Source organism: Dromiciops gliroides, chromosome 3, assembly GCF_019393635.1.
Source record: "Dromiciops gliroides isolate mDroGli1 chromosome 3, mDroGli1.pri, whole genome shotgun sequence".
NCBI lineage: Eukaryota > Metazoa > Chordata > Mammalia > Microbiotheria > Microbiotheriidae > Dromiciops > Dromiciops gliroides.
In genome coordinates, this window is record NC_057863.1 from 369,314,947 (window position 1) to 369,329,093 (window position 14,147).

At 32.5% G+C, this 14,147-nt stretch overlaps 1 protein-coding gene across 1 annotated transcript in view; it reads left to right on the top strand.

The window, feature by feature from the left end:
• Positions 1–14,147, top strand: part of LRP1B (LDL receptor related protein 1B) — a 2,279,180-nt gene that overhangs the window by 159,585 nt on the left and 2,105,448 nt on the right. The window contains 1 exon segment of the mRNA XM_043994810.1: positions 4,935–4,942. Coding sequence (XP_043850745.1) covers positions 4,935–4,942 — 8 coding nt within the window.

Sequence of the window (14,147 nt, forward strand, 5' to 3'; positions counted from 1 at the left end):
GAATTTAAATTGGTTTAAGTATGTTGTTATGAATGATATGTAACATCTTTTAAGGTTCATGCTAAAGGAATTTTAAAATAAAGAGCTAAACATTTCAATTAAGCGGATGTACAACTAATAGAATCGGCCTTGGCATGTGATCATGCAAAAAGTGGGCCCCAGACTAACTAAAAATTTTACATTAAAGGTGGAATATCTCAGTTTCTTTTATTGGGAAAAATCAATTTATATTCCATATATAACGAGTCGTAGTCACACACTTAGAGAAAAAATATTCAATTACATCAAATGAAAAGAAATGACTTAAACTATTAACAAAATATCATTTTAATTTTATAGTGTCTTTATCTTTAAAACCTTTTAAAACTTTATGTCTCTAATGAAAACTCATTAAATCTAAATAAGCTACTTGGGGTTTTTTGCTTGTTGAAAAAAATAACCTTCAAATTTTCATGGAATTATTTAAGCTGCACTATTATTTCTGAGGGAAAATAATCACTATTTAATAATTATGTAACATGAATACATTATTTACTAAAGGAATTTAAATAGACATTTCTTGCATTATGAAGGGTATACTTTTATAAATTTTTAAGCTAATGATGGGGGAAAGTCAAACATATAAGACTTTTTAGACAACAGTATAACAAAATATCATTATACTTGCAATGAAAGTGATGTAGATAAATATCACTCCAGCTGTGTTCAATAACTATCTTGCTACTTCCTACTAATTCAGTGTGAACCCCATTCTCCCTAGTTCAAACATCTGCCACTGATCTGATGTTAGTCCCTTTATACCCACCTGCATACATAGAAACCAAAAGCATCAGTAGCACTGGCTTTGTGCACAACAGATGCTACATTGTAGCATATCCTATGGAATTGTGGGTGCTGAAAACAAACTCTTACATGAAGTTTTCTTCCTACAAAAGTCAGTTATAAATCAAAATAATATTTTGGTACACTTGGAAAACTTGCTATTTATTTAAAAAATTCACCTTGAGATAATTTTGCTTTGTTATTTAATATGAATAATTCCCTTATTTAATAGTTTTATATATTTGGATATTCACATATAGGGTTTATTAAAGAGCTATAGGGTCTGATTCCAAAATAAAAATCTTCCCCCTCAATAATTCAGTGAACATGACATTTACGTTTTCTTGTTGTAGTTTTGGTTTGATTTGAATTTTTTGTTGTCCAAAGGGAAGGGTTGAGGAAATCATTACTATGCTAAGAAGATATTTTTAATAATTAAAAATAAAATTACTCTATACAATATTATAGATTTTATTGATATTTAATCCACATGAAAAGAGATAAAATTGAAGGTACATTTCAAGGTCAGGAACCATAAGAAATGAAGATATTATAAAGTTATATTTATCTTAACTTATATCAGGGCTGTTGCCACATTTCCTTGTTTTACTGTTCCATCAGACTGAAGGTAATCTGAACCCCCTCCTCACCTGTCTTTATATTTCCATTTCCTGAAATTTCCTTACCTAGAGATAAGTTAAAAAGCCCATTTTATAGTATTCCAATAGAGATATGTTACATTTATTATATGCCATTACATGTTTTTAGGTTTCAAATAGTTATCACACTTCAGTGATATTGGTAGACTCTTATTTTCATATTCAAGACATTCTAGTTGGGCTATTTTTCAATTATAGTCCCATTTCTTTTTAACACCCACACATATTATCTTGATAGTAGCAGCATTTGTGTTAGAGGTTACATGAAAGAGTAATCTCTGATATTATGTATAAAATTTTTATACTCCTACAAATGAAAGGGATAAATGATAAGAAAGAGAAGATCTATGGGGAAGAAATCCATGAACTAGAAAAGATGGATGAGTGATAACTAGTGTTTATGTTCAAATGGTCAATGTGACCTACATTCTGTGACATGAAGTAAAGAATCAGAGTCTTTTACAAAACAACCACAGATTTTCCTTTGGCTCTTATAGAAGGAATTTTCTCCCAGTTGTCTTCTCATGCCCATATTTTTAAATCATGAAAGTCCAACAATGTTGTCCTGCCTCATCCCCAGATTAACAGAAGTTGCTAAAATAAATAATAATGTTGAGTTGTTTTTTGGCCCCTTCCCCTCTTGTCTCTTCCATTATCATGTGAGCTGCTTGAGTGGTTTGAATGTTTTTTTTTTCCATTCTTTATATCCCCATCACTTAACACAATACCTGACACAAAACACTTAATAAGTGGCCACTGACTGACTTTAAACCCTTGTTCAACCATTATTTTTCCTTTCTTATGAGGGTTTTAGTTATCCATTGGTAAAAAGAAGGAACTCTTTAGACTAAATACAAACTGCACCAATATAGTGCAGTATATTTATTAGTCAAAGACCAATAAACTATTTTTTGTCTTTTCTGTTTCCCTTAAAATGTACTTTTAGGGGCAGCTAGGTGGTGCAGTCGATAGAGCACTGGCCCTGAAGTCACGAGGACCTGAGTTCAAATCCTGCCTCAGACACTTGAAACATACTAACTCTGAAACCCAATTGCCTCACACAAAAAAGTGTACTTTTAGTTTTGTAATAATAATTGGCAATCAACACAAATGAAAACAAACCTCTGTACCATATTCTTAGTACCATATTAGGTGCTGTTTGCCAACAATAAAATTTTACACACTCACTAGAAATAGTATTTCCAGACTGATATTCCATTGCTTTTTAAAAATTAATTTTGTTTCTATTGACTGAAAATCAAATTAATTACTTCTTCCTGTTACAATGGTGACCCTAACAGACTGGGTATAAAGAAGAATATCTATTTGGGATTTTATAAAGTTGTCTAATTAAGATTCTTCTTTTAAAATATTTTCAGTCGGGGCAGCTAGGTGGCGCAGTGGATAAAGCATCGGCCCTGGATTCAGGAGTACCTGAGTTCAAATCTGGCCTCGGACGCTTGACACTTACTAGCTGTGTGACCCTGGGCAAGTCACTTAACCCCCATTGCCCCGCAAAAAAAAAAAAAAGAAAAAAGAAAAAAAAATATTTTCAGTAGACAGATGGCATTATTCTTATCTATCCTGATATGTAATAGATGGAGATAATGAATTTTCTACAAATAAATTTGAATAATGACCTCAAAGACTAAGGAATAACAGAAACTTAGGGAATCCTATTTGAATTTAAGTAATGAAATGGCAGATAAAGTCAATGACACCAAAGGGACAACACAGATGACTAGTTTTCAGAATATATGCTGAAGCTATGCATTGGCCAGGACAGTCACTAAGAAAATGAAAAAGCTTAGATGAATAAGTGCAAAGGACCAAACACCCAAAGAGAACTCTGAATCTGCTAGTGGCCTTTGGAAATGTTGTTTTGAAAGATCATATTGACCGACTGAGCTTTAAGCACAGTTACACTGATTATAGAAAATTATAGTCTATCTTGGTCTAAAATGTGCTGCTATTAAATGGATCTTAGTCAGGTGTTGGATGAATCTAAAAAAAAATGACAGCCATTTTCACAGAAGTAATACTTGCAGTAAAAATATACATCTAGCTTCCTCTTAATTATTGAAATATGTGTGTGAAAGAAATGATATTTATGCTGCTACTGCTACTAATACTAATATTAATAATTACTATTGCTACTAATAAGCAATACTTTGGGGGAGTTATTCATAAGAATTAATTTCTACGAGAAAGTAATATAAATTCTAAGGCTAATGTTGATACCATATATAGACTTAAGTATGAAAAATGAAAAAAAAAAGCTGAATTAGTGTCTTAAAACCATCTCAAAGGGATTTTCTTTGCATGTGTGAATGGGCTTCTCACTGCCCTTTATCATATTGACAAAGTAAAAGATACAATTGTGGGATGTGGCAGCCACCACTACCTAGCACATAAGTTGGCTTTGGTGGCCTTTGAAAATTTAAATTGCTATATAAATATGAGGTAATATCTCTAAAACAACACAAACCAATTAATTCTTTGAAGGAAAATGAAAATTCCAGTGGTGGTGGTGGTGGTAGTGGTGGATTAGTGACAATATGTAACATATAATTTTTTTTTTTTGGTGATTGGGATACAGTTGGGATTAAGTGACTTGCCCATGGTCACAAAGCTAGTAAGTGTTAAGGGTCCGAGGCAGGATTTGAACTCAGGTCCTCCTGAATCCAGGGCAGGTGTTCTTTCCACTGCACCACCTAGCTGTTCCTATAATATATAATCTTTTTTTTTCTTTAATTAATAAAGTATTTTATTTTTTCTGTTACATGTAAAGATAGTTCTCAACTTTTGTTTATACAAGGTTTACAATTTCAGATTTTTCTCCCTCCCTCCCTTCCCTCCCCCCTCCCCTAGACAGCAGGTAATCTGATATAGGTTATATATATATATATACACACAATAACATTAATCCTATTTCTGCATTAGTCATGTTATAAGAGAAAAAAATCAGAGCAATGAAGAAAAAACTCAAAATAGAAAAAAACAACAGCACCAAAACCAAAAGAAATAGTATGGTTCATTCAGCATCTATACTCCGCAGTTCTTTTTTTTTTTTTTCTTGGATTTGGAGATCCTCTTCTATCATAAGTTCCTTGGAACTCTTCTGTACCATTGCATTGGTGAGAAGAATATAGTCCATCACAGTAGGTCAACACTCAATGTTGATGATACTGTATACAATGTTCTTCTGGTTCTGCTCATCTCACTCATCATCAGCTCACGCAAGACCCTCCAGGTTTCTCTGAACTCCTGCTCATCATTTCTTACAGCACAATAGTATTCCATTGTATTCATATCCCACAACTTGTCCAGCCATTCCCCAATTGATGGGCACCCCCTCAACTTCCAATTCCTTGCTACCACGTAAAGAGCAGCTATAAATATTTTTGTACATGTGGGTCCCTTTCCCCCCTCCATGATTTCTTTGGGAAAAAGACCCAAAAGTGGTATTGCTGGGTCAAAGGGTATACACAGTTTTATCTCCCTTTGGGCATAATTCCAAATTGCTCTCCAGAATGGCTGGATCAGTTCACAGCTCCACCAACAATGAATTAGTGTTCCAATTCTCCCTCAGCTTCTCCAACATTTATTATTTTCCTTTTTTGTCATTTTAGCCAAGTAACATATAATCTTAAGCAAAGTTTGCAATGTGCTTGATAAGTGTTATTTCACTTTATCCCCACAACAATCCTGGGAGGGAGGTGTTATTATTTTCTCTATTTTATAAATAAGGGAACTGAGGCAAATAAAAATGAAGGGACATGACTAGGGTTATGTAGTTAGTAAATAGCTGAAATGGTATTTGAACACCTATTTTCTTGCCTTTGGGTCCAGCATGCTTACCTATTGCACCACATAGCCAAGAAATTAGATTGTACCTAAGGAACTGATTTATATTTCAGCCCATATACAAATTCTCCACACATACTTAGAAAAAGAGTTTGCATTTTTTTATGGTTGTATCTATTTGTTCACATGTATTTTTCTGGGCACTTTATTTAAGTAAATTAAACATTTTTTATCAGTTTAGTATAAATTGTGGATTTAATAGGATCTTCTAATTCCTTACATGTCTGAACATGTAATTATTTGATGTATTTTGGTTGTTAAGATTTACGTTATGATCTAAGTTATATCTGGAAGAAAGAAACAAATCAAGTAATCTCTTTTTTTTTTCAAAAGTAAATGTTAGTGTTAGGAAAAGCACTGAGCACTCACTCTCTTTATAAACCTGTCTATGTTTCCTTTATAACTACTCACATAACCTTAATGGTTGCCCATCACCTCCTCAGTTTGGTATTCAAATCTCTTCACAACCTGCCCCCAAGTTAACTTTCAAATCTTATTACCTGATATTCCCTTTCATGTATTTTAGGATCCAGCTAAACTGGCCTTTTTGACCTTTTTCTCTTACTCAGTGTTCTTTCATACTATACATGCCATTTCATTGGCTATATCCTTTGGCTTCCATATACTCTCCCACCTCACCTCTGCCTTTCAGAAATCCTAGTTTCCTTCAAGACTCAGTTGAAGTGATACTACAATGCCTACCCATACTCAATAGCTGTTTTGCTCCACTCACCTCAACAATATTGTTGTCATGGTTTTGAACATAGTTGGTTTATAGTATGTACATGTATGTATACATTTGTATCCCTTGGAAGAATACTAGATCCTTGAGTTCAAAGAACTATTTATTTATTTTTTTCTTTCTTTATATTTGAAGTACCCAGCACAGTGGCTGGCAAATAGTAGACTCTCAATAAATGTTTGCAGACTAATTAATTACATTGTAAATTTAATTTCAATAAATAGCTTATGAAAAAGATGCCTTCCTATATCTGCTAAAATTCATGGAGTTGAAAGATCCAGTCAGAGAATTTAAAAGTTATAATCCTATATAATTTCTGAGATCTGATATGACCAGGCACATTATAAAATTTCTCTCATTGTTATGATTCTTAAAACCATAATTCTTTTAATATTCATATAAAATTTCCAAATCACATATTTGGACTCATAAGAAAATAGATTTAAAGCTAGAAGGGACATTGGAGGGAGACTTATTAAAGGCCTCATATTATATATGAATAAATTGAATGACAAAATAATAATAATAATCATTTGCCAAAGTCACAATTTTCTTTGGTTTTTTTTGTTTGTTTTTGTGAGGCAATTGGGGTTAAGTGACTTGCCCAGGGTCTCACAGCTAGTAAGTGTCAAGTGTCTGAGGCCAGATTTGAACTCAGGTCTTCCTGAATCCAGGACCGATGCTCTATCCACTGAGCCACCTAGCTGCCCCCAAAGTCACAATTTTCAAAAGAAGAAATTGATTCTAAATGAAGCCTCTCTGAATCCAAATCCAGGGGTTTTTCTTTCTTTGTTTGTTTGTTTGTTTGTGGGTTTGTTTGTTTTTTGTTTTTTGTTTTTTTATTTTTTTGCTACTGCATGCTGATTTAATATTAAGCTTGAATTCTACTAAAATGTCTTGTCACACTAGGGAAGCAATGAGAAAAGGGATTTAAATTTACTTTCTTAGAATGAGTGATTTTATTATTAAGATAGCATCCATTTCAGTGTAAAGTATGTGGTCATATTTACTACCTTGTGCTTATTTTTTTTTTTTTAGTTCCTTGTGTTAGCTATAATCAGGTATATGCTGGAACCACATCTAACAGGAAGATTTCTGTTAAATTTTCAATCTGAGAATTTACTCCTAGGAAATTAGAAATTGCTATAAATTGAGTGTTTTATTGATTTTCTAGTCATAGATAATATTTACAAGGTAGATTAAACTTTAAAGTGTGTATGTCCACATTCTTTCTGCAAGTAGCCTAGTTGTCAAACATTTCCCAGCACACACCTGAACATAGATCACAAGAACAGTTTCCGATGAGCTACAGATCTGTGCTAGTATGTTCTCTTCATTTTCTCTGTGCATATATTTATGGATGTTTATGTGTGTACACGTACCTATAAATTTATACATCTGTGAATATATGTGTCTGTAGGTACATACCTTCATAGGAAATCATCTATGTACTGAGCTGACTTAGCTGATAGAGAACGCCTACTTATTTGTTCTTAATAGGACTAATAAAAACAATATTCTTTTCTATCTTAATTTTCTTTTAAATTATGTGTGAAATATCGACCTTTCTCTTACCAGGATAACTTAAACTCTTATATGCTATGGGGCTCTTACATATTCCCTCCATTTAAAAAAAAAAACCAACCAATGAAAACAAGTGTAGCCCTTTAAATGTATTATTTAAATTCACAATTTTATTTTATTTAGTTCATGATCTTGTCTAATAAGATATTTTTGATGTATTGATCTGTATTCCATAGTGTATAGTCATCCCTCTCGATTGTATATACTTCTGAAATTTGAGAAGGATATTCTCTTTGCTTTCATCCATCCTAGGGGCATATGCTTATTTATCATATTAATGCAGTTAGACATGCATGCTATAATTAGACCAATAAATTATTGTCGTATTTACTTAGCACCTTTCAAGAAGTAACCAAGGGGCAGCTAGGTGGCACAGTGGATAGAGCACCAGCCCTGGAGTCCAGAGTACCTGAGTTCGAATTGGGCCCCAGACACTTAACACTTACTAGCTGTGTGACTCTAGGCAAGTCACTTACCCCCAAATGCCTCACCAAAAAAAAATAAAATAAAATAAAGAAGTAACCAAGCAAATTAAATCTGTTTTCATTTCCCCCACCAGCACCATGGTGTTTCTCAGATGTCAGCAAATGACAGTTTTAAAGATAAACTCCTGCATAGAGAATAAGAAATTTACTAAAGGGAAGCAGATAATCTGTGCTATGGACATGAATATGGTATGGTGAGCCCCTAGTGTGGTACTTCACATTTTAAAACTCTGACCATTCCACAAACTGGCTTACCAAAAAGTATCATTACTGAACATGATCGATGAAATGATACTTAAAAAGTATTATTCACATATACTTCATTATTTCAAGAAGTTGTGTTTCTAAGAGCATTTCCAGTTCTAAATCTATAATCTTAAATATCCTATGACCTTATAATTTATGTAGGTCCCCTCTCTGCCCCCCTAAAAATCATAAATCATAATTGTTGGTGATGAGATGTCCTCGTCCAGTAAGATGGTCCTCAAACAGCAGATGTGCAGTTTATATCTAGGTCTGATTTCCAGGCCTTCCAAATATAATTTTATAGAACTTGTTGCAGTTAGCCTAGCCTTTAATTTCCATGGTCAAAACTATATTTTGATGAGGCACTGGGATATGAAATTATTGGAGAGTTATTCATAAGTAAAATAATTAATCTCTCTATATGGCCTTTAATAGTTTGGTTATTTCATCCCTAAATATAGATCACAACCTTCCCACATTTTGATCATTGACTTCATGAATTTCTGTTGCCAACAACATCCATCACCTGAGGGACAACCCTCATGGATAGAGTCTCTTTGAATCTTTCATGGCCATTTTTTGAATAGTAGAAATGCATTCTCTTGACAGTCATATACCAAAAGTCCTTCCAGATCAATAGGATGTTGTAGAGATTAAGCTAAATTGGCATAGCCTTTAACAACTTAAGTTCATTTCATGTAATGATGAAATATTGGAGTCAGACATTAATGGAGAATTTTTTAAATAATCTACAGGTTGTTTTTTTAGGATTTTCTAAAAGTACCCTATACTACATATGAGTTGGTAATCACCAGTTTAATCTTGATAACTTCCATTCCAATGGGTGAATGAATGGAATTAAATCTAATGACATGTGTATAGGACCTTTGAGATGATTTTTAAATGAAGACTAAAAAAACTTACCATTTTGTTTAATATTTTAAAATTCAATTATGGTATTTGTTTTTACATTATTTGATTCTCTAATATTTCTACCCATTTCTCCCACCCAGAGTTACCTCTTAAATTGTATCCCAAATAATATATTATTTGATAAGATATTATTTATTGATATATTATTATGTATGAGTATAAACTTTAAATATCAGAAAATAATATATGTAATAAATATATTTAATATTATATAATGAGGCATGAGCTTCTAGGTTTTCATATGAGAATATACAAAATATTAACATGCAAATATATATAAATATAAATATGTATGTGTACCTACATGTTTACACATAGGCATATGTTTGTATGTGCATGTATCACCTAGCAAACCTCAAATGAAAGTATTGTTAAGTCATTTTTCAGTTATTTCTGTTTCTTAGTGACCCCGTTTGGAGTTTTCTTGTGAAAGATACTGGAGGGCCTTGCCATTTCCTTCTCCAAATCATTTTACAGATGAGGAAACTAAGGCAAACAGGGTGAAATGACTTGCCAAGGAAAACCCAGCTAGTAAGTGTTTGAGACTGAATTTGAATCAAGGTCTTCTTGGCTCCAGAAATGGCACACTATCCCTTTTGCAGCTTACCTGACCTTTAAATGCTATATGTCATCATCATCATCATCATGGTTTTTATGTAATGAAGAATAGCTCTAAAGAGAAAAGCATTTTAGCAAAATTAACCAACTCATGAATTATGCCTACAGTTTGGACAATAATTCACATTCATAGTGCCCTGTCTCTGAAAATAAATGAAGCAACAAATACTTATTAATCACCTCCTACATACCAGATATAACCATTAATGCAGAAACAAGAAGAGAAAGAGTGGAATTCTCATATCTCTTGACTGGGAAAAAGCTTTGCCCTTGTAACTGAAGAATGCTCACCTTTCCGATCTGTTATTTTTATTCTCTCCAATTTCCTTTGTTATAATCACTGTTCACATTATATTCCTTATTAACCTGGTTTCACTTTGTATTAATTCACTTAAGTCTTCTCAGAATTTTCTATTTTTTCTTAATATTCAGCATTTCTCATGTCACTAGTATATTTCATTACAAGTGTTCCAAAATTTGATTAACCATGCTCTAGTCTTTGGACATCCACTTTATTTCTAGTGCTTCAGTACCACAAAATCTGTTAAATTTGCATTTCATATTTATATCCCCTCCATGCATTTGTATTATATACAGTTCTCATATTTATACATGGTATATGGAAGAAACATACTAGAGCTTCTCAACACACTCATTTATAAATAAATATGCATGAACTGCCATCCATTTACAAAACTCTTTTTGGAAAAATAGTAATATCTATGTGGAAATTTGTAGGCTAGGTGGTACAATGGGTAAAGTGCTGGGTCTGGAGTCAGCAGTCATCTTGCTGAGTTCAAATCTTGTCTCAGATATTAACTAGTTGTCTGACTGTGGGCAAGACACAACAACCCTGTTTGCCTCAATTACTCATCTGTAAAATGAGCTGGAAATTGAATTGGCAAACCAATACAGTATCTTTTCCAGAAAAAAACACAAATGGTATTGTGAAGACTTGGACATGACTGAGAAAAGACTCATAGAAATTATAATTTTTATAAGTCAGGAATATGATTTGATATTTATTTTATAAAAATCTGAGATTTCCCATACTGGGTTACAGTTTCATCTGTGATTCTACTTTTGGCACACTGGAATCTATGGAAATTAAATGATTTATAAGAGAACAGCTATGTAGGCTCTATAAGAATTGAGTACTTGATTTCATGTGGCCTTGCCAGAGAGGATATATTTATGAATATAAGTAACATGGATATGTTAATAATCAATAAAAACTTTTATTTTGAATATATATGTATGTATGTATGTATATGTACACATTACTTTTTATGTAATATATAGATTAGATAACCCTCAAAGAAATAGGTGATATAATATAGTGAAAGGTGAAATAGATCACAAAATATTAATTTACAATTTCCAATTAAGAATATGTCAACAAGTACCCTTGCTTTCTTTAATAATTGTGACTTTCTTGGACACTGAAGTAAAACTTAAAATAAAGATATAGTTGTAGGTTCCCATAAAAAAATTCTCATTTTTAGTGGGAAGCTAGGTGGTACAGTGGATAAAGCACCAGCCCTGGATTCAGGAGGACCTAGGTTCAAATATGGCCTCAAACACTTGATGCTTACTAGTTGTGTGACCCTGGACAAGTCACTTAACCTTCATTGCACCACAGCAAAAAATCAAACAAACAAAAAACCCCTCACTTTTATAATATCTTATAACTGTAAAAAACAAGGAAAAAAATAGGAGTTTCATTAAATTCCTTATAACTTATGGTAATTATCAAGTGTTACTAATTGTGCTATGTTGTAGTAATTCCCTGAAAATTTGTAGGAAATTATTTTGATCATAGAGGAAGGATGGGGAGAGCAAAAACATTTGTAGAATTTGAACTTTCTGAAGCTGTTTTCAATTTTATCTGTCTTTGTCTTTCTGTCATTTTTTTCTGGCTCTGTTTCTCTGTCTCTGTCAGTCTCTTCTTCCTCATCCTCTTTCTCCCTCCTATCTTTCTTCATCCTCCCCCTCCTCCTCTTCATTTTCCTCTCCATCTCTGTTTCCCAATTCTCTGATTAAGATCTAGAAACAAAGTTCAGAACACACAAGGAAGCAACTACATCTAAGTTATACACTTATCATCTGTCATCACATGGAAAGCAAAAAGCTTCCAGTTTCTCTGCAGTCAAACTAAATTTCATTTCCCTGAAACCACTTAATACCTCATAGATGTTGCTACAATATACTCTAAATACATTGAACTTTAATTCTCAACACATTTGGTCACTAGAGATTTAAATTCTTTCTCAAAGGCATCAAACTAAAACACTATTTGGAGATGCTAAATTATAAACATTAGAAAATTCCACATTTTTAACTGAGAGGAGCTGATAATATAGTTTTCCTTTTATTTTTAGACATTTTCTTATTGCTCATGAATTAAGAAATAATAAGTCACTTAATTTCTCACTACTCTAGGAAATTCTCTAGGACTATACATTACAGAGAAGGTACCAACCAACACTGATAGAGGGAATGGCCTACTGAAGAAATTACACTTCTAGTACCTACCTCATATAGTTGTCACAAATTTAGAATGATTTTCATGATTATATTATGTTCTTGGACTGTCCTTTCATAGCTGTGTTCATTTATGTTTTGGGAAGCAATTTCTGGGGTTTTTTGTTTGTTTGTTTTGTTTTAAGCTGTGAATCATTTTGAAAATCCTGTGAGATAAACTAAATGTTGTATGTATTAAATGATCCTTGCTATTATGAATCATAAGATACATTTCTTTCTGTTTTCTTCCATAAGTAGAATGAAATCACAGGCAACATTTTGTCTCCTGAATTGAATGTTGATGGCCTAATCACTCTGAGTCAATGTATCTTTGAAGTCAAGTCTTAAATCATATCTGTAATATATCTGTATGACCCTAATACTCCTACAGAATTCATTTAGGAGGGAAAGCTCTTAGGAAACCATGTAATCTCTCACGTTTCCCTTCTTCCTACCATGACCTCCTTCTGGGAACACAATGGGAAAGATGGTTCCTAAAAACAAGTAAACAAATGTGTTGGTTTAAACCTACTACAATTTATTTAAGCTCTAAAATATCAGTATTTCTAATCATGCTACTTCTACTTGGCTTTGTTTAAATATTTTAATATTGTCTATTTAAAGATAGCCATAAGTATATAAACATGATTATACAAAAGCATAATTGCCTGATCTCAAGATAGCAAAGAGTTTTTCATATGCAAATACTTCCTTTGTCAGCATATTTGGCCCTCAGCTAACTCTATTCCACTCCACCCACCCACATGCCTATTTTTTTTTAATGCCCATATAGTATCCATTCCCTATTTGCTGACCTTAGGGTATATGAGGCTGTAGGATAATATTTTTATTTTACATGAATCTCTGTCTATACAAGTATTTTGACTAAAATATATTTAAATTTTATAAGTCTGGGAGCTATCCTTATTTACTATAACACTGTATTGTAAATTAAATATAATATATTTTAAACAATGGATTTTATATATTTTCAAAATCATTTCTTCTGAAGTATTAAAACTCTCATACATGTCTTAGTTATCTCACTAAATAAGATTTAGACTACTTCTAAAGTTCTGAATATAAGTGCAGATTTTGTTAATTATGACTATTTTTATTATCTACAACCACAAACTAAGCATGTTCAGACCACTATGAAACTTTAATATAAAGAACACATATATATTTTTATTAACTTTTCATACTTTTATCATCTCAATGCTCATTTCCCTGGCTATTTGATACAACATTCAACTGTTATTTCAGAAAAATGGTTTACTTCAGGATGATTCACCTCACATTGTGTAGGTGTGTGTTTGCTTGTGTTTCTGTGTATTTGTATATGTCAATTATGAATGGGATCCCCTAAAACTTTTGGCTCCAAAGACATGGGTACAGAGCAGGAACCCTGATTTTAGGGTAGTGCTGCTTTAGGCAGAATAGCTAGAAGCTATTAAAGTAACCTGCACTAATATTTTTCCTGAGAAGGATTGAAAGTCTAACTTTGTCAAACCTGTTTGCCTATAAAAAGAAAATTACAGAAATCTAGAAAAAAACTTCAAGGCTCTAAAAGCAGAGTTTTTGTGAACTTTTATACCTTTGACAGTCTGAAACCTAGGAACTCATAATAATATTTTTTAAATATGTAAAAAACAATTATATTGAAAT